Below are 27,975 nucleotides of genomic sequence, written 5' to 3' on the forward strand. Positions count from 1 at the left end.
GACTCGCTCCGAAGTCTCTAGCCCCCTGAGCAGGGCTGGGGCTGCCCTAGCTGCCACTCCGCAGTCTGGGGCAGGAAAAAGCAGACACTTACCGAAAAAGGCACCGCTACCGCCGTGGCCCAAAGGGGCCGGGGATTTCTTCGCGAGGCCCCAGGCCGTGGGAGGAAACCAAGGAAAGCGGGGATCAGACAGACAGCTACAACCCCACAGCCCGACTTTCCAGACTACATAAACTAGGGTCCCAGCGCCCAGCTCCGCGACGCCAACTCCCACCAGCTGGAAGACCGACGACTGCCACCGAACCTTCCGCCCAATGAGGAAACGTCACCACTCGGCGTAGACCAGCCTTTCATAAAGGTACACTTCCGCTTCCGGGGCACCCGCCGCGTTGCTTCAGTGCGTTTACCAAAAGGGTTTAGAAAGAAGTCTGGCCTCCAGGACCCACCTTAAGAAAAAGTGGCTTAGCTGAGCACTGCCAGCTAAGAGGGAAATGATGAGAGACTGGGGTGCGATTGAGTGTAGGGATTCCCGAGCGCAAGTGGGAACTCCAGAAAGGGGGCGGGGCTTGGGGCTTTCGAAGCCAAGGGAGGAGGGTTCCACCGAGGGGCGGATCGCGCGTCGCAGCCAGTCCCTGTCGGCGCGTGCGCAATGCGAACCTTCCCCGGCCCTGCTTTATGCCGCAGCATGGAATTCCGCTCAGCGAAGCGAGCGGTCCTGCAGCTGCTCCGTACGGTGGCCCCGGCAGACCTCCCAGCACTGCTCGAGTGGATGCGAACTACCCGTAAGCGACCAGAGTCAGAGGCAGGCGGCTGGGGAAGGATGTGCTATGTTCGCTGACCTGTGGGATTTAGGATGAGGCCGAAAGCTGTACATGGGGTCGCTGTGCTGGTCTCTCCTCTGCTACGGGGCAGGTTGACGGGGACACGTGTCAAAGCTTGGCAGGGTCAGAGTCCAGCTTGAGACTGGGTGCAGGAAGTCCTCACTCTGGCTTGTTTGTGATCGCGCTGCTGACTTCATACAAGCCGCTAGAAGCTCCTCGTGCCTAAGCCCTATTCTGAAGGGAAAACAAAAAAAGAAAGAGGGGTCAGCCCTCAGCTCCTGTTATTCCCACAACTTGTAGGATACTACCTGAAAAAGCGCTTTGCGAGAAAAGTTTTAGGCTGTAGAGCTGGAAGCTTTTACTCTACAGGCAAAAATCACTTGTAGTTAGTGTCTTTACTTTCTCAATTGTAAAATGGGCCGTCGATTTAATAGCTGTTTTTCTGGGGTAGGGGGAGGGAAAGAAAAGGAGGGGGAGGGAGATTTTAAACTGTTTACAAAATTAATAATAGTAATAATTAAAAGCACAAGTTAGAATTGAGGAAATGTGGTAATTACGTGTAGTTATTGAAGAATAGGATAGATCAGTTTTGGCAAAGTGAAGCCTGGTGAAAGTAGAGAAAATAGGATATTCTTTCTTTGAGAACTATGCCAAACCATACTATTCCTCGATACCTCTAGACATTGATGCCTATTTTTATTTTCCTCCAGACTCATGACTTGAAATATTCCTGTTCGCTGATGACTCCCACTTTCAGACTTCAAACCCTGACTTCTCTCTTTGTGGTGGTAGAGTCAATCAGTAGGTTTGGGTACTATTATTATTACCACACATTTTGGAGGATCATTTTAGATAAGATGCCAAACTAAAATTAACTTGGACATCTGATAGTGGGTGTAGCCTGGAAAGGAGAGAAAATCAGAGAGGTAGCTTCAGATTTATGCACACGTGTAAGATTCAAGATAGGAATTTCCAAAATATGCTGAGTCTCCTATCACTGCATTAAAACCCTGTCTTGACAGTTTTACTTATCATATCCCAGTTGTTTATAATAGACAGTGCTAATTTCCATTTGTTTTTTCCTACATTCCTAAGCACAAGATCTTTTATTCCAAAAGCCCTGAGTGCCTACAAAAATGCCACCTACTGCCTGGTTCTGGCAATTGCACAGTTACTAAAACATCCTTGCTCTCAAGATTTCAATTTTGTGGAGCTATTTGTCATTGAAATCTCCAGTTTTGGAGGCATCAATTGAGACTCCATTTTTCAAAATCAGGAAAACTTGAAAGCGTGTTTTGGATGATAATTTTGTACACAAGAAGACCCAATATCACTGGCTAACGAATACATTTTTCTTTTTTTTAAAGCACTTTTTGTGCCTTTCTCCAGCAGACCCTGTAGTCAGAGAAGCTCAAGCAATTTGTTAAACAATTTAGAAAACAACCTGAGTTCTGAAGAATGTTTATTAACATGACTGTCTTAAGAAGTGAGAGTGTCACTTAGCTTAAAATGAAGTATGTTTTAATATAAATCTTAAAAAGTGTAATTTAGCATACCTTTTTAGGTGGTAAAATACTCATAAAATTTACCAGTTTAACCATTTTTTAAGTGTACAGTTCAGAGGCATTAAGTACATTCACATCGTGCAACCATTATCACCATCCATCTCCAGAACTTTCTCATCTTCCCAAACTGAAACTCTTATACCTTTTTATGAAGTGACTCTAAATACAGCACAAAAGATTCTTCCAATCAACCATTTTTCATTTTCCTAATTGATTTCCTTCTTCCAGAAAAAAAGAATTATTTTTTTATCTCTGGCATTAAGTCACTTTCATAATATCTTACTTGTATGACATTTGCTTAGACCTTTAATTATTATAACTCTCCTTGAATTTTTATACTATTTGATGGAATAGCAAGAGCCCATAATAGGCAGTGCGTATAACTTTGGTTTTGAGTGTTGAAGAGTTTACTGAAACTAAAAAATATCCACATACAGCTAACAAGTAAAATCACAATAATTTTAAATACAGAAAAGAAAGATTATTCTTGGTCTCTGAAGGAATATTATCACACCAAGACCTAGGGTCATTTAGGATCAGGCCGATAGAACCAGAAGCTTGGACAGGGCAGAGCCAAGCTCATGTCAGTGTCTGATATAAACTGAAGATGTAGAAGAAATAAAGGTAGGAGCCTGCATTTCATCTTGGTACAGCTGAGGCCAGAGGTCTAAGAAACAAATGAGCACCGACACAGGAAGGATGAACCAAGTCTGAGGGGCAAAGCACACAAAGATAAACCTCCCCCACAGAAAGAAAGAAAAAGAAAAAGTGAAAAATACAGCAGAATCTCAGCTCATTGATTCTGAGCTTGTGGCAGAGCATCTGTTCTCTTCTGTTTCCTGTATGTGTGTAAAGTAAGCTCTTGATCTAGATTTCAAAGGCAGGAAAGTGAGTGCAATCCATAAGTGAAGGGAGCTGAGAGCCAGAACTGCAAGCTGGGTCCCCAGTCAGCATAGAAAAAAAATACACCGGAACAGCTCTTAAGAAAAGCTATTCTGAAGCCTCTGAATTTTTCCTGGATATGCAAATACAAATGAGGAAATCAAACCAACAGGTCATAAGAGTTTCTATTAAGAATCAAGTTACAAAGGATAGAAAATTAGGGTTTGCTATAAGAAAATTAACAAAATCATCAGGAAAATATTTAAATGCTTAAAGAAGATAACAATAGGTGACTAGAAGCTTCTCTGTATCCTGTATTTTAAATACATCTTCACAGAGCAGAACTGGACATGTTGCTGAGCAGCAGCTACAGAGCTGTTAGAGGTTCTTTGAAATTCCCACAAATCTAAAAAGCAAAGCCTGGGATCTGGTTAACAGTAGTCAGACAGCGTACTGCTCCAGTTATATTGTATTTCCACTGAGAAGGTATCCATATAACAAAGATTTTCTGATCTTTATTGAAACCATATGAATCTGTGAAAGTTACCAAGTATATAAGGTAGTAAAAAGAGGTTTTTTCAAAAACTGAAAATGTGGACTGAGCAAATGGGTACCTCTTGAAAGTTTTCTATCAAATAAATAAAAATAACTGTGCTTTTCTCTCTCTCACGCTTGTATGTTAAAAATGGCCATGATATATAAAAAGAATAATACATCACGAACAAATGGGTTTATCCCAGGAGTGCACTGTTGGTTTAACAGTACAAAATCAATCAATGTAATTCACCATATTAACTAAAAAGAAAAACTTTGTGGTTGTCTCAATAGACAGAGAAAAAGCATTTGACGGTATCCAGCATCTCTTCCTGATAAAAGCTCTCATCAGACCAGGAATAGAAGGGAACATTCTCAACCTGATAAAGGGCATCTATAAAAAATCTACAGCTAACATCATACTTAATGATGAAAGACTGAATTCTTTCCCCTAAGATCAGAAACAAGACAAGGATATGTACTCATCATCTCTATTCAGCAGCATAAAGCTTCTAGCCAGTATAATATGGCAAGCAAAGGGAGGAGGGGGGCATCTCAGTTAGAAACAGGTGAATAGATCAACAAATTGTGGTGTATCTTTATAATGGAATACTGCTTGGCAAATAAATGGAATGAAGATTTATATGCGCCACAGTGTGGATAAATTATGCTGAATGAAAGAAGCCATGCTCAAGAAAGACGGCATACTGTACGATCCCATTTATATAAAACTCTGGAAAATGCAAGCTAATCGACAGTGATAGAAAGTAGATCTCTAGTGGCTGGGTGGGTGGTGGGATTGGAGAGGAGGAGGGCTTACACATGGGTGTGAAGAAACATTTGGGGATGACAGATGTGTTCACTGTATCGCTGTAGTGATGGTTTCATGGCAATATACATATGTCAAAACATATAATTGTACACTTTAAGTATGTACAGTTTATTGTATGTCAATTCTGCCTTTATAAAGTTGTTTAAAAAATGACCACAAATTCTTTGACCCTCATTCCCTGAGAGATCAGGTCTATGTTTTCTCCCCTTGAATCTGGGTGGGCTCTGTGACAGCTTTGGTCAGTAGAACATGGCAGAAGTGACACTATGCCAGTTCCAAACCCAGGACTTAAGAAGCTGGCAGTTTCTACTTCCTGTTTCTTGGAATGCTTGCTCTGGGAAAAGCTAGCTTTCATGTTTGTAGTACAACTACCCTGAGATTGTGATACTTTCAGGAAGCCCCAGCTAGCCTATGGAGAGCAAGATGCTCAGCCAGCCTATAACTCTTCCTGCCATCCTAGCCGAGGCACCAGGCATGAGTAAAGAAGCCATCTGAGGTATCTAGCCAGTCAAGCCTTTATTACAAATAACATTGCTATGAACATTCATGTGCAGATTTTTGTGTTAACAAGTTTTCATTGCTCTATGATAATGTTCAGGAATGTGATTGCTGAGTCATATGGTAAGTGCATTTTCAGTTTTATAGAAACTGCCAAACTGTTTTCCAGAGTAGCTGTACCGTTTTACATTTCCACCAGCGATGTTTGAGTAATCCAGTTTGTCTGCATCCTCGGTAGCATTTGATATATCAGTATTTTTAGCCATTCTTATAGTTGTATAGTAATATTCATTGGATTTTAATTTCCATTTCCCTAATGATGTTGAACATTTTTTTCATGTGTTTATTTGCCATTTATATGTGCTCTTTGATGAAATGTCTTTTGCCCATTTTCTAATTGTATTTTTATACTCTTGTTTTGAGAGTTCTTTGCATATTCTAGATATAAGTCCTTTGTCAGATATATGGTTTGCAGATATTTTCTCCCAGTCTGTAATTTGTGCATCCTCTTAACAGAATCTTTGCAAAACAAAAGTTTTTAATTTTGATGAAGTCCAACTTATGCAGTTTTCCTTTTTTAATGTCAAATTTAAGAACTGTTTGTTTAGCCCTAGATTCCAAAGATTTTCCTGTATGTTTTTTCTCTTTATTTAAAAATTATAGAACACTATGTTAGTTTCAGGTCCTATTTCTTTTCCAAAAAGAATTGTGGTTTTTTGTTTTACATTTAATTCTTTGGTCCAAGTTAATTTTTGTGTAAGGTGTGAAGTTTAGGTTGAAGTTTATTTTTTACCCCTTCAGATTCGCATTTGCTCCAGCACGTTTGTTGAAAAGGCTCTTCTTTTGCCGTTGATTTGCTTTTGCATCTTTGAAAATCGGCTGGCCATTTTTTTTGTGGATCTATTTCTAAGTCCTCTGTTCTCTTCCATTGATTTATGTAGCTCTCCCTGACCAGTACCACACTGTCTTGATTATTGTAACTATTATTATTTAAAAGTTTGTTGTTTAATTTCCAAGTGTTTGGAGATTTGACTGTTGTCTTTCTGTTCAGTAACTAGAAATCAGTTTTCTAGTTTGATTCCATTCTGGTCAGAGAAGATACTCTGTGATTTCAGTTCTTTTACGTTTTTGATATTTGTTTTATGACCCAGGATATGATTTATCTTGGTGAATGTTCTGTGGGTACTTGGAAAAAACAGTGGGTTCTACTTTTGTTTAGTGACGTAGTCTATAAATAGCTATTAGATCTTCTTGGTTGATGATATTTTTCAGTTCTTCTACATCTTTGCTGATTTTTTGCCTAGTAGTTCTGTCCATTGCTGAGAGAAGGGTGTTCAAGTCCCTAGCTATCATTGTGGATTTGTCTATTTTTCATTTCAGCACTATCAGTTTTTGTTTCGTATATTTTGAAGCTCTGTTGTTTGGTGTATGCACATGTAGGATCACTATGTCTTCTTGATAGATTCAGCCTTTTATCATTATGTAATGTTCCTCTTTGTCCCTAATAATTTTCTTTACTTTAAAGTCTATTTTATACCATATTAATATATCCACTTCTTTTTTTTAACTAATATTTGGATGATATATTTTTTCCCATCTTTTACATTCAGTCTTCCTATGGCATTATGTTTGAAGTGAGTTTCTATTGACAGCATGTACTTGGGTTATGTTTTTTAAATCTACTATGCCAGTCTCTGTCTTTTAATTGATGTATTTAGACTATTTACATTTAAAGTAATTATTGGTATGTCAAAGCTTAAGTCTGGCATTTTATTGTTTGTTTTCTGTTTTTCAACCTGTTTTTATCTTATCTTGCCTTCCTGTGGGTTACTAGAACAGTTTTAGAATTCTGTTCTTGTTTATAGTGTTTCTGAGTATATCTCTTTGTATAGTTTTCTTTATGGTTGCTCTGAGTAATACAGTACACATATGTAACTTATCACCGTCTACTGGTATCACTGTCTTATCACTTGAGTGAAGTATTGAAATCTTGTTCCATTGAGGTCCCTTTACCCTCTCCCACTTTTTAAATACATTGTTTTATGTATTTCCTCTATATACATTGAGCACTATATCAGATGGTTTTATAAATTTTGATTTAACCACCAAATATGGTTTAAGAAATTAATGAGGAGAAAGACTGTGTATTATATTTACTCTATTTTTATCCATTCAATTGTTCTTTCCTTTCTGAAGTCTGCTGTTTCCTTTCTGTGGGAGAGCTTCCTATGGCTGTTCTTTAAAGACAGGTCTGCTGGCAACATGTTCTCTTAGTTTTCCTTCATGTGAGGATGTCTTTATTTCTCCTTCATTCCTGAAGGATAATTTCATCAGATATAAAATTTACAGTTTGCAATCCTTTTCTCCCAGCACTTTTTTCGGATGAAAAATTTGCTGTTGTTCGAACTGGTATTCTATAAGTAATGAATCATTTTTCTCTGGTTGCTTTTATTTTTGGTGAGGAAGAATGGCTCTGAGCTAACATCTGTTGCCAATCTTCCTCTTTTTTTTTCCTCCCCAAAGACCTAGTACATAGTTGTATATCCTAGTTGTAGGTCATTCTAGATCTTCTTTGTGGGATGCCACCACAGCATGACTTCATGAGCGATGTGTAGGTCCACACCCAGGATCTGAACCCACAAACCCCTGGCCACTGAAGTGGAGCGTGTGAACTTAACCACTTGGCCACAGGGCCAGCCCCCTCTCTGGTTGCTTTTAAGATTTGTTCTTTGTCTTTTGTTTTCAGGAGTTTATGATATGTCCTTGTGTGGATTTCTTGGGGTCTATCCTATTTGGAGTTTGCTCAGCTTCTTAAATCTATAGGTTTATGTTTTTCACCCAATTTGGGGAGTTTTTAGCTATATTTCTTCAAATACTTTTCAGCCCCACATTCTTTCTCCCACTCCTGGAACTCTGATACTAATGTTAGACCCTTTGTTATTGTCCCACAGATCCCTGAGGCTCTGTTCAATTATTTTTTTCATCTGTTTTCTCTCTGTTGTTCAGATGGAATAAATTATATTGATCTGTCCTCACGTTCACTGTCATCTCTACCTACTATTGAGCCCATCCAGCAAGTTTTTACATTCTGATTATTGTATTTTTCAGTTCTATAATTTCCATTCCATTCTTTTTTTATAACTTCTTTTTCTTTGCTGAGATTTTCTATTTTTTTCACTTGTCACAAGAGAATACATGATTGCTTAATGGAGCATTTTTATGATGTCTGCTTTAAAATCCTTGTTTGATAATCCAAATTCTGTTTCATTTCGATATTACATCTGGATTGCCAGATTAAAATTATGTTTTAAATGATGATTTTCCTTGTTCTTGGTATGGTAAGTGATTTTTTTATTGTATCCGGGGTATTTTGGATATTATGCTAGGATAATTTTGATTGTATCCTGGATATTTTGGATATTATGCTAAGACTCTTGATCCCATTCTAATCTTCTATCTTAGTAGGCATTTGCCCTGCTTAGGTTTAATTTCTTGATTCTGGCCTACTTTTGTGGGCTGTAGTTCCCATAACATTTAGTTTCCAGTGCCCTTGCCCTGCTATTCAGGTCTGCATAGCTCTTTGGCCCTGCTGCAGCTCCTGCTCAATCTATGCTGGTGTTGCCTGCTTGGAGAAGGACACTTTCCTGGACCACCTCATGTTGCTGAGCTGCCTTCCACTGCTCGGGGTTGGAGGGACAAGCAATACCAGGCCTGGTTTCCTCTCTGCCAGTGGGCAGAAGTGTGGGAGATGCCAGGCCTGGGTCTCTGAGCCACTGGGTAGAGGACCTGGAGATAGTAGGCTTCTCTCGTGTTACCTGATAGCCTGCCGCTTCCCCAGGTGTAGAGTAGGGATTAGGGCTCCCCAGTAGGTCTCTGCTGTTCTTCCCTTTACCAGTCTTGGCAAGAGAGAGGAGGCTTTTCTCAGTTCTTTGGGGGTTTTTTGGTCTATGCTGGTTGGTGGTTCTGGGATGCAGGCCTCTCCAGTGCCCAGTCTAGGCTACATGAAAGATAAAAAGGAAAGCCAGGGAATGCATCATGGTGACCTTCCTCAAGCCCTGAGGTCCCTAAACAGTTCACCTTCTTTCTAGCTTTCAGAGTCCTTTATGATTGCCTTAAATTATTTCTGGAGTATTTAGTTGTACTTAGAGGAGAAGAACAGGAGAAAGTGAGGGAAGTTGCCATCTTGTCTGAGACCAGAAGCCCCCTCAATAAATTTTTAAAATTTGAATAGGGACTTCAGGGTAATATATGAAATGATTGAATAATAGGTAGTATATAACCCGATATTTACTTATGCATTGTAAGTCATTAGAAGTAAGGATATGGGCGGAGTGAAAGCTGGAGGTCAAGGGTGAGACTTCATGAAGACAAAATAACTTGGACAGGCCCTTATTGCAGAAAGCGAGGTCATACACTTGAAAGGAACAGTATGAACAGGAAGGAACATGGAAAACAGCTGAGGAGATTTGCCTGTCTTGGGCAAAAATTATGTTAGGAGTAGTTAGACTAGAAAATAGGATGGTTGGACTGTGGTGATATAAAAGCCCTTGAAAGTTGAGAGTGAGGCTTGACATGCTGAAAACAGAAAACCATTCAAAAATTGTACTGAGAGGGAGAGACATGAAAGTGAGGTTTAAGCACGATTAGTTTAAAATCGGTGTGCAAGGTATTTTATAATATGGAGAAGCTGACGTCAAGGAGCTGGTTATGAGTGTGTAATGGTGTTTTGAGTGTGAGGTGATGACTGTGGCTGTGAGTAGCTGAAGTGGGAATAAAGAGGAAGAAATATTGAACAGCGATGGGACTTGACACCTGCCTAGGTATCAGAAGTGAGCTTTGATTCATGGACTGTCGGCTTTGGTGACCTCTCTTTCCTCATATATTTAATTAAATATAAAAAGGTTTTTAAAGAATTAGTTTTCCCCTTTGGAGAAGCTCTTCTTTCTCTCCTCTCTTCCCACCTACACTTGTAATTTGAGAAAAAGTTCACTGTCCTTAGGCAACTGATTAACATCTTTCTTTAATCTTTTTCCAAGCAACATACTATTACCACGCATTCTGAAATAGCTATTATACATGTTAAAAGATGTTCAGCCTCACTAGTACTTAAAGAAATGCAAATTAAAACAACAAAGTTTGTTTTTATGGTAATAGTCAATGCTGTATGGGTTTACCGAGACACATATGCTTTACTCTTAGAGTAAATTGGTGTCTTTCAGGAAGGAAATTTGACAGTATGCAACAAAAGCCTTTAAAATGTTTAAGTACTTCTCCATCTAAGAATTTATAGTGAGGAAATAATGAGAAATACAGAGATGATGTATGCCAAAATGTTAGTTGCAGTGTTCCCAGTTTTTCACAGTTATAACTATGTCTAAATGTGTAGTAGTAAGAGTGAATGGTTAAATAAATATACATTTGATGGAATATTATATGGCCTTTAAAAATAATGTTTTAAGGAATTTAATTTTAATAACAGTAAATACTTATAATGGTAAAAGAATTCCAGTTTTACACTTTTCAGTAATATCCTATCATATCCTGTCTTTTTTGTTTGTTTTATAGCCATTATTAGGGCAAAAATGTCTTGCTATTCCTTTCAGAAGTTATTTGCCAAGCACTATACATAATAAAACTAACATTAGCCTTCTTGAGCTAATAATTTCCACAGTGCCTTACATATAGTGCTCAATAAATATTAGCTATTGCTATTAAAGATCTCTTAAGAACTTTCTTCCTAGAAAAGTATACATATTTACATATACAACCAAGCATACAACTTTAGGCCCTTTATGGGCCCCTTAAGGCCCATATGTGGATCCTCTTAACTAGGGCCGTGGTGAAGAACCCCTGCTGGAACTGAAGAAATCTCTTTTTACCTTTGAATGTGGTGGAATCCTGAGTTTGTTCCAGGGTAAGAGGTGCCAGTTCTCATTTTCACCTGGTATCCTTGGTATTGAGGTAAAACAAATGCAGTCTGCGTTTAATACTGCCTTTTAAAAATGGTGAGTAATTTAATGCACAGTCTCATAGTATCTCTCATCTTGACTGGTGATGCTCACATTAATTGGCAGATTGACTCCCAAGTAAACGTGTTTAACTAGAGTGACAACTGGAAATCCATTGTGATGTCAGAATTTGTTGCCATTCCCATCTTTCATTTTTCCAGCTCCCTGGATCTTCTCATATGATTAAGATGTTTGGCCTCCACCGCCACCACCACCACTTCCAAATCTGTTAATAACCCAAGAACAGTAGTGATCAAGGCCTTAGGTGCTACAGTGACAGAAGAGGAGAATAAGCTGTAGTAGTCAAGGATTAGAGAACTAGGTTGCCAAACTGTGTTCACTTCCAGGGCTACATTTGAAGGGGCTGGTGGACAAGTGCAGACGAAGCCACACTGGCTCCCACATCATCTGAGGAGCCGTGGTCAGAGCTAGGGAGAAGGGAAGACGAAGGTAGTGATAGCTGCTCTGCTACTAGCCGCCCGCCTTCTTTCCGCTTGAGAGAGGCTGAGCCGTGTAGTAATGAAGCGTTCAGAGGTAGACCTGCATTCAGTCCCAACTCTACCACTTTGTGGCCCATATGACCTGAGGCAACTAACTTAACCTCTAACCTCAGATTCTCTTAGTTATAAAGCAGAAATGATAATAGTGCCACCTCTAGGATTCTTAGGGTTAAATGACCATGTTTGGAAAGCACTGCGCCAAGTCTCGCATGCCTTAAGTGCTCATTCAGTAAATGTTGTATAGCATTAAAGATGACAGGTCCTCTCAGGTGAAATTGGGAAAATGAATTAATGATATAGAGAGGCAGATTCTGGCCCAGCGTGAGAAAGCAGTGCTGTCCCTGAATGTGTTCAAGCCAAGACTGAACAACTATCATATATCAGAGATGCATAGATGGATTCTGCCATTTGGTACTAGGTCATCGTCTAAGTTCCCTTTCCACTGTAAGACTCTTATTTTATAAGGCAGACCCACATGGAAACTGTTTTATTAACATTGTTGTCTATGTTACAGAATTAAGTCCAAGGAAGTTGGGCTATGAAATATCTTAGTTTAACTGAATGATTTTTATTAGCTTCTGTAGTTTTTACAAATTGAGAGAACTTGCTAGGAATCACTGGTGTGAGTGATATTATTCAAATTCAATGTGAGTCAGGAGGCTTCTAGGCACTGTTGTATCTATGGAGGGAAGCTAAGCAGATGTTAGGTATTAATTAGCACCTTGAGAAAATTTAATTAGATTTTAAGAATATAATGAAAAAGGCCAGTTTAAAAAAAAATGCATCACAGATGCTGTTGAAGTTCCACCTAAAACAATTTGGAATGAATCTTAATAGTGTTTTTGTTTCTCTATAATTTATATTCTGCCTCCTAGAAATAATTCGAAGCAACAGCTTAGAACATTATACTAGTTAAATGAGGAAAGAAAAAAGAGCTAAAAGAGAGCCAAATAGTATATCTTCGTATTAACTACTATTGCTCAAAGGGAAGTTATGGAGAGAAAGAACCTTTGTATGTAGGAACACGGAAGGTATATTGAAAAAGAAGAGTACCTTTATTTAGAGGCAGAAAACCTAGGTTTATTTCCTTGTGCTGCTGTTGGCCCGCTTTGTAACTTTCACAATTCGTTTAACCTTAGAAGACTCCGTTATCTCATCTGTGAATTGGGGAATGGAATCCTGCTTTGTCTTCCTCACCTGGATGTTATAATAGTTATATGACCCAGTTTCTATGTGAAAGAACTTTGTAAACTGTAAAATATTATCCAAATTTTCATTGTTATTTGTGACATGAAAATAGCATTCTGAACCACCACAAGAATTATTTTATGTTTAAGAAAGAAATCATTAGCTTACTTGAAAATAACCAAAGATTTTGGGGTCAGGGGATGTGGAGACAGATGGGTTTCCTTGTTTTCCGTCTACAGCTATTTTAACACAGTAAGAAAGGCACAGTCCCCTTGGGGTCCTTTCACTCTAGCAGGAAGTCAACATAAGAAAGTCTTTTAAGAGAAGGGTGAAATATGTTCAATAGTAGCCCCTTCCAGTCTACATTTGGCAACCCAGACAGTAGCTACCTTTAAGAGCATTTTACTTCCAGATAAGTCTCATTCTATATAAAGTTATATCTGAGCTGCTTAGAAATCATACTTTTTTAGAACCAATTAAAAATTTTTAAACACACAGAAAAGTTGAAACAACAGAACAATGAAAACCGCTTTTATACCCACACCTAGATTCACCAGCTGTCAGTCTCTTACCTACGTCTTCATCTTCCTTGCTATACACACACATACACACTCCTCCTTTTGTAAGATCATCCAAAAGAAGGCCACAGCCGTCAGAAATGTGGTATTTTAATGATCATTTTTTTTTTTAAGATTTTATTTTTTCCTTTTTTCACCCCAAAGCCTCCCCCCCCCCCCGTACCTAGTTGTATATTCTTCGCTGTGGGTGCTTCCAGCTGTGGCATGTGGGACGCTGCCTCAGCGTGGCTCGATGAGCAGTGCCATGTCCGCGCCCAGGATTCGAACCAACGAAACACTGGGCCGCCTGCAGCAGAGCGCGCGAACCCAACCACTCGGCCACGGGGCCAGCCCCTTTAATGATCATTTTATCTGCTGCTCAGATGCAGCAGAGCATCATGATGTTGTAAAGTGTGTTATATAGTTGGTACCAGCTGTTAGTGCTTATTATCTGAAGTCTTGGGTACATTTTATTGGAGGCAAGGATACTCAGATTCGGGTTATCTTCTTAGTCATCCCTGTGTGATGTCTCCTAAACTTCTAAGATCTGTACAGTCAGAGAAGGAATATTGGACTACTTACTGGTGAGTTTAAGACCCTAATAACTAATGGCAGTGCTATTGAGTAAAAATAAAGTAGTTAAAGTACTACGTATTTTTTAAATGCCTTTGTTTTTCTATAACAGGCTGAAATAGTCAAGTTTTATATTTTCAAGCAGTTTGGAAAAAGGAAGAACTTGATATTTCAAATGTAACATTTGTTAGAATTTGAATATTTCATTAGTTAGAAGGTTTATTTATTGTTATAACTTGATGCTGAGGGAAAATGTCCATTGTAATCACTTAGTCTGACCACAACCATAAAAGCTATTTCTTTCTCTTTTTTCAGGAGATTTTGATGAATTCACTCAAGATAATAATGACATTATGTTGAAAAACATAGCAGAAGACCTTCGGAATTGCTTACCTCTAGAAACCATGCTTTCCTCAGAACATCTGGCCCTCCAAAAAGTAAATACATTAAATAATTACTCTTAGTGCTGCTTGAGGATTCCCCTCTTCCCCTCTAACCCCACAGCGTTTCCAGTCTAATTAGTCTTGAATTCTGCTTTAAACAATTTTTCATTTGGTGCTTCAACCACATCCCCAGTTCTTTTGAGTCTGTAACCCTTTGGCTCCCCAGTACTATTTGGTCAGTAAATATATTTTGAGCGTGTCCTGTTTGCGAAGCGCTCAAACCCCCCACAAAACCAAGGCCCAACAGGAATCTGGCCCTGCCTACCTCATGGTCCTGGTCTTCTCTTCCCTGTGCCATTTCCCTCACTTTATTGAGGGTGAGGTTCACCTGTTTCTTGCTCCTACTTTTGCATTGCACAATTCTTGCTTAGTCTTCTATTCCTTTATTCCTAGAATTAGTTCGCATTTTTCTCCTCCAGACAACCCCCTCATTCAAGTCCCTTCAAATCCCAGCTCTGACGGGATACATATGCCATGAATACTTTTCCTAAAGCAAAGCTAGTAATAATAATCTCTTCTTCTCCCGTTACTCTGAAAACAGCAACCCTCTTGTGGTTTTTCAGCACATAAATTCCTGAGCAGAGAAACTAAATTCTGTACATTTTTAATAGTGCTGTGCACATTGTGAGCACTTGGCAAATCTTAATAAACGTCCAGTCATTCAGAGTAGATTCTCAAAGGAGGAAAACAGTGGATAGTATAGAAACTGAGAGATATTTGTAATATAGTTTGGATGTTATTAACAAAACAATCTTATCAGTATCATTAATAAAACAATCTTGTCAATATCAACCAGATCTTATCAGTATCACAATATATAAATTAAGGAAAAAGTATTCATTGCATGTTAATGATCAACCCACAATCCCATATCCTAACAAACTCTTTTTATCTTCTTTTGTTTCCTTCTGGTCCTTGTGCATGTTCATACATTTTACATACTTATAATACAGATTTTGTGTGTGTGTAGATGTAGATAGAATTTTGTAGGTTTCCAAGCAGATATGTTAATTCTTTATTATAGTCAAGGTAGAAGGAAATAGCATTTTTTACTTTGTAGCCACTTGCTATTATATCATGTACCACCAGTATTAATAAAGGGCTATGATTTATAAGCATGAAGTTTTACTAACATTTTTATTATTTGAAAACTTTGCCTCTGGCAAAGATCACTTGCTAAGTATTTGGTGCTGGGTAAGTCACTGATATGTGGGACTTAAAAGCCCTGGTATTAGTTTCAACTTACTAACTAGTGTCATTTCTTGGGAGAAATCTCTGGGTATCAGTTTCTTTATTTGTAAAATATACTATATAGGATGGACAAGGTGGTCTCAAAATACTCTTTTCAACTAAAATTTTCCACATTTCTCATAGCCATGTTTTGCATCATTACAGGTCAAATAAAAAGTTGCTAGTGGGGCCAGCCCGGTAGCGCGGCGGTTAAGTTCGCATGTTCCACTTTGGCGGCCCAGGGTTTGCCAGTTCGGATCCCGGGTGTGGACTCGGCACCACTTGGCAAGCCATGCTGTGGTAGGCGTCCCACATATAAAGTAGAAGAAGATGGGCATGGATGTTAGCTCAGGGCCAGTCTTCCTCAGCAAAAAGAGGAGGATTGGCAGCAGATGTTAGCTCAGGGCTAATCTTCCTCAAAAAAAAAAAAAAGTTGCTAGTGTCTCAGAAATAAAACAAAAGACAGCAGAGTTGCTGACTTCAATAAGGGAAACTTGTCCTTCTGTGCCTTGTATGTGCTCTCAGAATTTTAGCATATGAATCACTGATGTTTTGCCTTATTTAGCAATAAAAAGAGACTTCTTTGTACTTTGTTTCTTTTGATGTTTTTCTTCTCTCCGCCAGATACAGCGGCAGCCAGAACCCACAGTTCACGTTGATGCATTCCTTTATGATGAAGACTTTATTGATTCATTGTGTGAGGAAGGAAAAATGAGCAGAAACTACTGTACGGTGTGTGGCTCACACCAGACAGCACCTTTAGGTGGGCACTCAAGTACACAAACCTGATGGCTTTATGTGTACTTTTCCTTGCCTGTCATAAGTTTGCAAATTCTTGACTAAGTCATTCAGTGTTTTTGAAAGCAAAAGGCAAATCTGCAGCGTAGCTGTTACCACTTACTGCAGTGAGGGAGACTAAATAGAAGTATTGTCTAGGGAAGCTAGGCCACTTAATGTCTCCCAGGAGAGTATCTCTGCTTTTCACAGAAACTAATCAGAAGTCACTGAGTACAGGGAAACTGACTCATACTTTCCATACTCAAAAGAGATTCATATATAAACCATAAAGCTGATTTATTAACAATGAGAAATATAAGTGTCAGGGGGGCTGAAATGTTCTCCCCATAAAAACATCTACTTGAAAAATCAGATGTATTCAGATCTTGTTGGAGGGGCATGGACTCGGAGGACAGAGACAGATGATCTCGAGAAAGAGTTTAGTCACACTGTGGTATGACCTAGCGGAGCATCTCCAGTCCATGACGGAGAGCAACTCTAGTTACAGGAAGTTTCCTGCATCTCTGTCCTTGACATGCAGCACCTGCGTCCCAAATGGGAAGCTAGACTGACTCCATGCTGTAATGTGTCAGCTCTTCTGTTAACATAGTCTTTGTTCAAACTGGATAGGATTGTCTAGGCTGTTACTTGAGACATGCTATTGCCACCTCCTTGCTCACTTAGATTTAGAATTATTGCTTAGAACGGGCTACCCCTCCTGGTGAGTAACCTTGTGCTCATATTACCGTTCTTAGACAGTAGCATTCTCAAAAGTTAACTACCAGCAAACCTGTAAGATGTTGCTAATACAAATATATTGTACCTATGTTATAATTAGGGATTAAACTTCCCTGACTTACTAAGATTCTATTTTTGGATAGTACTTAGGATTCCATTTGAGGTAGTTGAAATTCACAGAATAGAAAAGGACTTAGACAACAACAATAAAGGGAAAACTAAAAAGTGAATTATAGCTGTAACATCTTATCAGGTCTGATTTATAGAAGAGCTATGTTCGACAAGTAAAAATTTGAAGATTAGCATGCATTTTCCTATAAAAATCAGGTTGTAAATAGTGACCAGGTACCCAGCCAGCCCAGATCACTATAATGAATCTGAAAAGGCTATCGCCCTGAGGGGCTCTTCTTCCCTATTTGACAAGGGGCTTGTCTAGCTACGAAACACTAATGACTCTGAGGCTCAGTGCAGAAGCACTAATGTGGCCAAGAAGGTAGTGAGGACGGGGATCCCAGGGAGTTAAGGACTATGGTGGTCAAAGTCCACCCTCCAAGGTTACTTCTGAGGCCTAGTGACCCCCTTTATTTTCTTCCAAGGGCTTAGCCTGCCTGCTTCCATTTTCTTTGCCAACATCTATTAGTTATGACCAAAGTTTCTCCCCTTCCTGGCCTTTATATTATGTAGAACATAATATAGTAAGTCTTTGGGTTACCTCCATGTCAGAAAAAAACAGACTCAGGCTCTCCCAGATATTTCATTACAGAAATAATTGAGTGAGAAGATGGGCTAGGAGGCTAGAAATTGTAGCAATTAAACTAAGGGAAATGGAACAGTTTCTGGGAGTATCTTAACCTCCTTTCATACCATCCCTCTCCTGCACTCCACAACACATTTTAGGTTGGTCAGGCTGCCACTTTGCACCACTCCAGAGATGATCATTCATTTGGTAGTCTATAGTCTATGCAGCAATATGTGGCAGTTCTGTGGTTGTCTCTGGGGTGAGGTGAGAAAGCCACATGGTATGGGCATTAGGAAGCAGTCCCAGGGAAAAGAGGAAGGGAAAAGCCAAGGACACCTAAGAAGCAGCCTGAAGGACATGAGGAGCCCAGGATTAGGGACAGGCAGCTGGGTAGCTGTTCCCTAGAGACCTTTTAAATGTCGGAGACTTCATATTTATTCTCCTCTAATACAGCTCAAATGCAAAATTATCACATTAATTTCTTTTCTAAATAATTAGAAATGGCTTTCACTGATTAAGAAAAGAAAAATATGAAGTATACTTTATAAAAACAGGTGAAAGAATTAGAAATACAGAATGGAATTGTTAATACCCAAGCAAAATTTGATGTTCACTCTGTTCTGATTCTCCAGGATTTATTTCTCACTCCTTCTCCCTCATGGAATTGAAGTTCATTTATCATCACGTACTCCCTGATCTGTCGGGAAAGGTCTTGGTTGACGTCGGCTCCAGGCTTGGCGCAGTCCTTTATGGGGTAAAGTCCAGCTTGTGGACATACTCAACATTTGGAAAATACTTTCTTCTGCTACCAACAGTTTTGCCTGCCACCACCCAAGGTGACAGCTTGGCTTTATTTATTAGAGTAACAGAGTAATAAAGTTAAAATAGTAAATTGAATTTGGAATTTCAAAGGCCCACTCTATGATTTCCTTTGCTAGTTTGTCTCTGTGGCACAAATGAAGGCATATCAACAAAACAGAAACAGGAGACCCTCACAACACTTTGCCCTCCTGACTCCGTTTTCTTTGTACTGTACTAAAATAGTACACTGAGCTTTGATAAGAGCTCTTAGAGAACTGACAAATTGACTTGACCTAGGAAATTATGTACAGCCATAAGCAAGTCACTTAACGCCTCTGGGCCTTGAGTTCCTCCCCTGTAAATGAGCTAACCAAACGATATCCGAGGATACATCTTGCTCCAATTTTCTCTGATCCAAAGTTTGAAAGTAGACATTTGTTTCTGAACTATCACTTCAATGTGGTTTTTTTAAAAATTCAAATCATGAGTCTTTCTAATGTTCTTAAAATGGTTTTATCAAAAAACCGAAATGTGGTTTCTGGTTGTCATTAGCAGACTTGTTAAAACATGTGGCCAACAGCAGTAGAGACTCATGCCAGAAACAGACACTATCAGTTCCCAGCATCACTGCCTGCTCGAAACAGAAACAGTTAACTCTTTAATGCTTAATTCATTTTTCAATGTTAAAACTTTTCTTCTAATTAGGAAAGATAGCCTTAACAGGAAATACGCAGTTTGTCAGGTGGTTTTTGTTTGGAGAACAGTAGAGATTATGATTGTTTACCGTATTTTGTCCGCTCTTGTCAGCTTTCTGATTTGTTAGCAAAGTATATAGCTGAAATAATTGTGGCTATGCAGTATGTGGCAGTGTTAATAAACTTAAACATATTGTCATTTTTCTTCATATTAGGTCACTGATTCAGTCAACAAAAAATTTTTGAAACCTACATATGCTCTGTTGAACATATTCTAAAAATCTGTGATGAACAATAGATACAGATTTGGTTTGCACATAGGTGTTAATTGATATAAAATGATCTTCAGAATATGATTTGACCTTTCTTTCCAGATTACTTTTTTGTTGTTGCAACCAAAAATAGATACATAACAATGTAGCCAATTCTTGATTATCTTTGTTAACTAATTGGTCAATTATCTTTGGCAGATTGCCAGACACGAGGCTGACTTCCCTAAGCCAAACAGGACACACCTCCAGCCACCTTCCTGTAGTGTCAGACTGTGCGTGATTTTCCATTATATTCCCCACAGGTTAACTCCTTTCTTGCTTTGCCCTGATGTGACTTCCCAAGAAATCACAGAAATAGAGTATCAAACAAAAAATGTATATGTGATCACTTTTCTCATTTCCAACTTTGTTGAAAGCACAGTTTTATCAGGAAAAGTAAGAAATCAGTCTTTAAAAATACATTTCTTTTAAACAATGAAAAATAAACTACAGTCAAATTCTTGATCAGTAAGAGACTTTAAGTTCTTGAAGTTGTAAGTTTACGTAAACTACAGATGGATGTTATCTTTCTTTTTTTTCACCTTGTTGAATTCTATTTAAAGTTTGACTTTTTAAATTTCAAGTAGAAATAAACTCATAATTGAAAGTTCATTCATTTGCATCATAGCATATCTTTGTATTTTAGGGGTATCTTTACAGTTCAGCATTGCAACTATATGGAGTAGAACTGAATGGAGACTTTTGCCAGTTGCAGGAAATGATCGTAAAAAAATACCAGTTCACTGACAGAATAAAGGTACCTTATTAAATACATATTCTGTTATCCATTGCATAGCTTAATTTAACCCAATTTCTTCTGGAGTTGGAAAATCTTTCTGAATCTGTTCTTGCCTGTTGTTCTGTAGAAACAGATTGAATTGACTTAATATTTTAAAACATTAATAAAGATAAATTATTATAATTATGTTCCACTCACATATTTCTCTTCCTCCCCAAAACATTAATAAAGATAAATTATTATAATTATGTTCCACTCACATATTTCTCTTCCTCCCCAATTTTATTAGAAAGTAGAAATTTTTTCCTTCTTTTTTTGTATCAGCTGTAGTTTTAGTAGCAGCATTTTTGAATCTCTAGATGTTGGTCAGAAGAGTGTTTAATTAAACTCTGAATGTTGAAAATAGACAAAAAGGTTGTCATGCTCTCAGTTTTTTATCTTATTTTTCTAAGCTTTCAGGAGGAATTATGGATGCCGCAGAACAGCAGTTCATGGGGGAATGATAACCTGGGTTGGGTTGTGACATGTTTTCTCTTCTATATATAAGGGGGGAAATAACCAAAAAGAAAGGAAAGGATATTTTTCGGTTAATCTTTATCGTTTCACTAACGATCCTATACTTCTAATGGCAATGCAGAGAAACATTGCGTATCTAAGGATCTCTGGTGTTAAGGGCGATCTGATGTTGAAGGATGTATCTCAGCAAGATTAAGGATCTAGCCTTCCTCCTTTGTATGGAAGGAAATCTTTTCGTTTTCTCCCTCCTTCCATCCTTCCTTCTCTTTCTCACTCTCTCTCTGTCTTATCTTAGAAATAGAGAGGCAAATGATCAAAGTGAATTCATTGACCAGTGATAAATTCATGGATCTTCCTCACTATCTCATATTTGGTGAACAGAAACACTCTGCTCTTGCATAATAAGAATCACGTAAGGAACAGGAATATCAATTTAACTGGAAATGAGATTTAAAAATTAGGACCTCTTAAGAATCATAGTTTATAAATGGACAACCAACTACTTTTTTGTTATTTTTTTAAAGAAGTTGATAAAGTTGTATAAAATACATATTTATTTACATTTTAAAAGATTTTTACCCCTTGCTTTTCAAAGGAATATGTGTGGATGCACACCCACCGACACCTTCCCAGCTTGTGGCTTCTGTGGCCATCAGCAATCCAGTGGTTGAAAGCCGTTTTTACACACTCATTGGCAACCTTAACAGTTTCCTTCCTTGAGGCTAAAGACAAATGTCGGATTTGAGGGGCCCTAAGATCAACAGAAAGGAATTCTAGGATTATTTTTGATAGTATCTGTTGAAATCTAACTAGCCTTCAAGGCTCAGTCTTTGCTTTTTTGTTTTGTTTTTGTTGTTTGGTGCTTTTTAATGGGGCTTTTGTCAGAGGTCTGGGAATCCATGGTTGTCTGTTCATACTTACATGTGGTTGAAGTTCTGAGTGCTTGAGTGGGGACTCTGAGCACTGTGGGCTTCCCTGTTGAGTTTGGGTAGTTTTAGCTGGGGAATATCTAATGAAGTATCTCAAGATCTTTCCTCTTGGACTGGTCTGATTGTCCGGAGAAAATCTTTCCAATCTCCTTACTGAATGGCAAATAACATCCTGGGTAGTGAGTGGTAGAGGAAAAGAATGGGAGAGACAGGAGGGTCTCAGCATCCTGTCTGCATATTTCCTTAATTCCCTTGTTTTCAGTGCATCATCCTTTTCTTCAACCAGGCCTGGTGTCCCCTGACCCAGAGACCTTCTGTTTCACCCTTTCCAGAGAATCAACCTCTATTCTTTTGCTGGGGCAGGAGAAAGGTGTATAGGGATCTAGCTGTTTCTTAAGCTGACTGTCAACCAGATTACCTTATTTTTAACATTTCTCCCTGCTCTTTCACCCAGTGATACCTGGTACCACCAATTATGCACCTTTTGGAGATTCTCTAGTATAAATCAAGTGTAGATCTTAGCTTTCTGTATTTCTAGCTTAGAAATCAATTTTCTCAGGTCTCCTAAATTCGTTATTACTTTCCCCTTTTTTTCTAACTTACAAATGTTTATGTCTGTTATTTTCTTTCTGATTCTCTCCATCCTTGTGGGTATACCCTATACTGTTATTATAATGGGTTTCAGGAAAGTACCAGAGTATGCGCATGTGTCTTATCCACTGTCTTTTCATGGAAGACCCATTGATTTAAATTCTTCTTTCTTCCCTTTCCTCCAGGCTAAAGGTAAACTTTCCTTCATTCATATCTTGTTTGTTCCTTTCAGAGCACTTATATAAAGTTATGAGCATAGCTGTTTCATCGCATTACTAGATTATAACTTATTTGAGAGCAGATATTGTGTCTTACCATTGTGGCATATCTCCCTGCACAGTATCTTGTACGTACGAGGTGCCCATTAAGAATTCGTTAATTTGGTTGCCTTGTGACCTCTGCATTGTTAGCATTCCAGTTTGTCCAAAGCCGTTCCTTCAGGTCTCCCTGGACCTCTAGAGCACCTCTGTTGGTCGCCATAATTAACTGATCCACCTGATTCTTTTTTTACCCTGTCTGTGGGGTCTGGGGGGAGAGTGAAGAGAGATGGGAAAGAAACAGGGAACTGTGTGAGAGCCATGGCGGATCAGTAGGTTAATTTACATACCTGTTTCATGTCTAAGCTACACTTTTAGAAAGTTTAAGTGATTAACTATTTTCTGTGTGTTCAGGAACATGTCAAAGCTGTATTTCACAGGCTTCAGGCCAAGTTAATTTAAATTATTTTAGTATTTTTATTGCTTAAAAAAAAGGAAGAAAATATTTTAAAAATCAGACCTCACAGTATTCTGAATAATTATGTTATATATCTGTAAGACCAAGTGCTTATTTGGAAAGAAATCATATAATACAAAGTGGTTAAACTTTTTCTCCTCTATTTTTTAAATAAAAGTTGTTCTCTTTGTTCCTGAGAAATAAATGTTTCCTCTTGTTATCTTGCCTGTGGTCAGTCAGACTTATTGACTGTGATCTAGGTTAATCTCTGGAGGAATTTAATTTTAAAATAAATTGTTTTGTTTGCTTTTTTGGATGTATATATTCAAGTGAATTTTAGATGAAGAGTCAGACAAGGCCGAGTAACATATTGTTTTAACATTTTATAATGTGTAAATTACTTTTATGTTTTTATATGGTTCCATTTGATTCTGTGAATCAGGACAGATATTATTCCATTTTATTTATGAGAATACTGACCACCTAAGTATACAAACCTAGTTGATGACAGAGCAGAATCAGAACCCAGGTGGTTTGACTCTTACAACTAGTGATATAGTTGTAGTGTAAAAAGCTCTGAGCTGGGAGTCAAAAGAGTGTAATTATGACTATATAAGTAATTCTATCCAAAACAAACAAATTTTCACAAGTTGATGGTTTTTATTAAAGTATCTCCCATTGGTGGTAGTACTAAATAATACTAAGAAGGGTTAACCTCTCATATTGTCTCACAGCATCATTGAACCAACAGCTGTTTCTTCTGTAGTTGTCTGGTGTGGTACCTTTGTTCTCTTAAATGAACTCATTCTTCTTTAGGTGCTTCACGCAGACGTCTGTACCCAGGGCTCACTTCTGCAGAATGCTGATGTTATCATAATGAATAATGTCTTCGAATATTTTCTGGATGAGGCAGAACAGGCCAGGTACGTAATTTATTCAAGCAGGAAATCTGTCGTTAAAATATATCCAGCAAAGTATGGACAGGGTTTGGTAAAGTAGAAATGTTTTCCTGTTAGACTTTTTTTAAAATGACCTCAACTGTGAGGAAATTATATTAATAAAGAAGTGTGTTATGTATAAAACAAAAATAAAAATAAACTTTGTCTAACTTTGTAAAGTATTACATCTAATCGGGGGCAGATATAAAATGATATCATGACCCAAGCATTTGCTCAGTCATCAGGGTTTAACAAAAGACCATAGGCTTTGGAGTCCAGAAGAAAATCGAGTGCGTCTCACGAATAAAGTAGAGGAAGATGGCCATGGATGTTAGCTCAGGGCCAGTCATCCTCAGCAAAAAGAGGAGGATTGGCAGTAGATGTTAGCTCAGGGCTAATCTTCCTCAAAAAAAAAAGTGCCTCTCTGTATGTTTTCAGTAGGTGAAACCAATACAACTACTACAGTGACAGCTCTACCAGAAACAGCAAGTGCTGTTTTCAGAGCCATGCCCAACTGTGCCAAGATACTCAGCTTCCATTCTTACTAAAAAAACTCTTAAAATACATCATTTTTAAGGAACCACATCAAAACAACAAACAGCTGTAGCCCAAACACAATGACATTTATTATCAAACACTGCTACATGATTTTAGTTCTAGCCTGAGAAAAAGAACGTTTGTATGATTTTGCCTAATAAACTCTAGAATGTACTAGACCTAATAACCGTTGCTACAACTAAAATAAGTGCAAGTGACACACTGCCCACCACTCCACTGTGAGGGGTGCACATCCCTATTTCGCTTGGCCATCGCTCCCCAGTCTTAGGGTGTCCTGTCAAGACTCACGCATGGTGTGGAAATCCGTTCCACATCTACACTCAAGGTCAATCAGAACCGATCAGACACTGCCCTCGGACACTTGCACAGGGCCATGGCATTCCATCATGCTTTAAACCTGGCTGATCCCATTGAACTTCTCAGGTGCCATACTGTGCAGAAGCCTTTCCAGTGAATATTTATGACAGCCAAAGAAAGTGATTTCATTCTTGATGTTATTTTGAAAGATCTGATCTACACATTATACTCCTCTTGTTAGTCTTTGCTTGGTTTCTGGCTTCTATGGCCTTTTTCCACAACTCTTCCCCACCTCTCCCCCTCAGCCCTGTTCCATTCTGCAGAACCGATTTTGTCACATTTCATAAAGAATTTAAGGGGCTTTAACTGCTGATCCAGCTCTGACTTGTGTATTGGTTCTGAAAACTGAGTTCTGGCCTTGTGGTAACCTGGGTCCCCATCTGGTCAAATCTCTTCCATACTGTAACTTCACAATTTTCCAACACCCCTTCAGGAACTGAAGAATTCACCAATTTCTACTATGTTGCTGCAGTCCTGTTTCCTGCAGGCAAACATTTTTGCCCATTTGGATTTCTAGATGTCACCTGTGCTGCATTTTCTTTTGTCATCCTCATTTTAAAAAAAAAGGATTTCCAGTGCCGGGGAAAACCTAACATCTAAGTTTGTAATTTGTTGTAGAGCCTGGGAATATATCAGCCGTCATGTAAGGAAGCAAGGATCCTTATTAGTGACAGTACCAAGTCTCGAAGATTCTCTCTCAGGTCTTCAGGTAAGTAAGCCTCTTTCCCAGCATTTTCATTGTCAGAACTTTTCTCCTACTTCTTTCTGATAGCTGTTAGAATATTCTAGAAATGTTCTGTCTGAATATAGTGACAGATGACAGAATAGGAAGACCTTATGGCTTAAGATCTAGTTTGTGGTTTGTTCACTGGCCTCAGGAGCTCTGAAATTGTAATTCTTATCTTGATATAAATTCTTTTGCTTCTCCACTCAATTTTTCCAGCTGTGGGGTTACAGTTTTAGGTTAAAAAATGCTGTAAATGTTTGTAAGAAGCTTCGAACACCCACATTATAACTGTTTCCCTTAGAACAAAAGGAACAGAGTTATTCAAGGCTTCTAGAATCAAATAAGTAGACTGGAGGCCCACCGACCATGCACACTTCAGCTTCTAGGTCAGTTTAGAATCTTGCACAAACCACTTCCTCAGTTTCTCCATATAAAATAAGGCCGATATTTAATAATAAGATTCAACCCAATAAATTGACCCTTATATAAAGGTTAATTGGTGTTTGTAAAGCTCTTTGCGATCCCCTGATGAAAGATACTATTGTATTTCTTAATACAGAATATTATTGTTGTTTTCATTAGTAGCACTTTCCCTGCATATAAGCCCTGTCAAATTTAAGTATCTATTTCTTCCTTTAAAAAAACTAAACCATCATCAATAAAACCTTCTTAGAAAATTTTTTTGTCATTTATCTAAATTACAAAAGTAATTTATTTTGCCATGACAAGGAAAATAATCCAGAGATAGGTTCAGAAAAGATGATAATCTTTCCAGTGTCCCCCACTTAATTCTTCCCCGTGAGATCCTCACCTCACAAGTGGTGTGATCTTACCATACTTTCCATACTCGTAAACACATACCTTTCAAAATATATGGTCTCCAATTTATAATTTCCCTATATATATTGAAGTAATTCAGTGATTTTCACTTTCCAAAATGATAGCTTTCACACTAAATACATAACTCTGTCTAGATAACCACTGGAAATTAATATTTATGAAAGAGCCCTTATACATAAAGTCTTGAATAACTTTATTGCTTTCCTATTTAATGACGCTTCTTTAAATAGATATATCCGTTGGTGGCTCCAGAATCTCTGTGTGGGCATTCGTTTGCAATGTGAAGGGAAGGGCCTGAGGAAGGTTGTGGGAGATTAACCCCCTCATGCAGCCCCTTAGCACCATCACTGTGCATATATGAACAGTTTTTGTGTGTTTTCTGTGTATTCCTCTTGTTATTTTAGTCTTTTATTATTTAAGCCTAATGATAATTACTAAACTAGTTACATTAAAACAATTACTCTATTCTATGTTTTCTTTATTCTTTCAAGTTCCAAAATCAAAACACATTAAGTCCCTGAATCCACGGTCCTACCATTTAATATGACAAAGAATTGTTCATGTAGCACCACGTAGAACTTAGTTTTGCTCATTGTAATAAAAATCTGTGTTCAGGGCTGGCCTGGTGACACAGCGGTTAAGTTCACATGTTCTACTTCGGCAGCCCGGGGTTTGCTGGTTTGGATCCCGGGTGCGGACCTACACACCACTTGGCAGGCCATGCTGTGGTAGGCGTCCCACATATAAAGTAGAGGAAGATGGGTATGGATGTGAGCTCAGGGCCAGTCTTCCTCAGCAAAAAGAGGATTGGCAGCAGACGTTAGCTCAGGGCTAATCTTCCTCAACAACAACAAAAAATGTGTGTTCAAATACTTAGTCATAATTTCTTGAAATTCCAGAGAACAGGATCATTCTGCAATTTTCATATTTGTTTATAACTCTTTTTTTTTCCAGATTAATATACAATTATCTCCCTGGGTTGAAGAGGTACCACTGAACTATGATGTATACTCAGAAAAGGATGTTGACAGGGAAGCTCTTGAACAAATACATTTATATAAGATTCTCTAGCACACTAAAATAATCCTACCTCAGTGTAATGTTTTGTTGAATATATTATAAAATAGTGGGAAAAAAAGCATAACCCCAAAACCCTAATACATATTTTTTCTGCATATTCCTATCTAGTCTTTGACATATGTTTACATATTTGTAAGTAGTTGTATATGCATATAGACAACTTTGCTTTGTGTGATAATTTAATTAAATATTTATCTGAGGGGCCAGCTCCGTGGCCGAGTGGTTGCGTTTGCACGCTCTGCTTCAGCAGCCCAGGGTTTCAGTGGTTCGGATCCTGGACGCGGACATGGCACTG

At 38.4% G+C, this 27,975-nt stretch overlaps 2 protein-coding genes across 5 annotated transcripts in view; one reads left to right on the plus strand and one right to left on the minus strand.

Moving 5' to 3' along the window:
• SRP54 (signal recognition particle 54) overlaps window positions 1-925 on the minus strand; it is a 41,572-nt gene extending 40,647 nt beyond the window's left edge. For 2 of the 3 annotated variants that reach the window (XM_046652903.1, XM_046652904.1), the window contains exon 1: window positions 93-299. The gene's annotated coding sequence lies outside the window, so the exon portion shown is untranslated. Of the gene's footprint in view, window positions 1-92; window positions 300-838 lie in introns of those variants that run through there. The other variant, XM_046652905.1, reaches the window with a different exon arrangement.
• Window positions 461-27,975, plus strand: LOC124235284 (uncharacterized). 2 transcript variants are annotated; one of them, XM_046652907.1, is made up of 8 exons: window positions 461-781; window positions 14,273-14,394; window positions 16,255-16,393; window positions 18,517-18,638; window positions 20,338-20,448; window positions 23,997-24,103; window positions 25,652-25,742; window positions 27,555-27,975. In XM_046652907.1, exons 1-8 carry the CDS (start codon window positions 649-651, stop codon window positions 27,669-27,671), a joined length of 942 nt encoding a protein of 313 aa, XP_046508863.1. In that variant the 5' UTR covers window positions 461-648; the 3' UTR covers window positions 27,672-27,975. The 2 variants fall into 2 exon arrangements, with proteins under 2 accessions (XP_046508863.1, XP_046508864.1); XM_046652908.1 differs by lacking the exon at window positions 461-781 and adding an exon at window positions 1,043-1,189.

Source organism: Equus quagga, chromosome 2 (genome assembly GCF_021613505.1).
Source record: "Equus quagga isolate Etosha38 chromosome 2, UCLA_HA_Equagga_1.0, whole genome shotgun sequence".
Taxonomy (NCBI): Eukaryota; Metazoa; Chordata; class Mammalia; order Perissodactyla; family Equidae; genus Equus; species Equus quagga.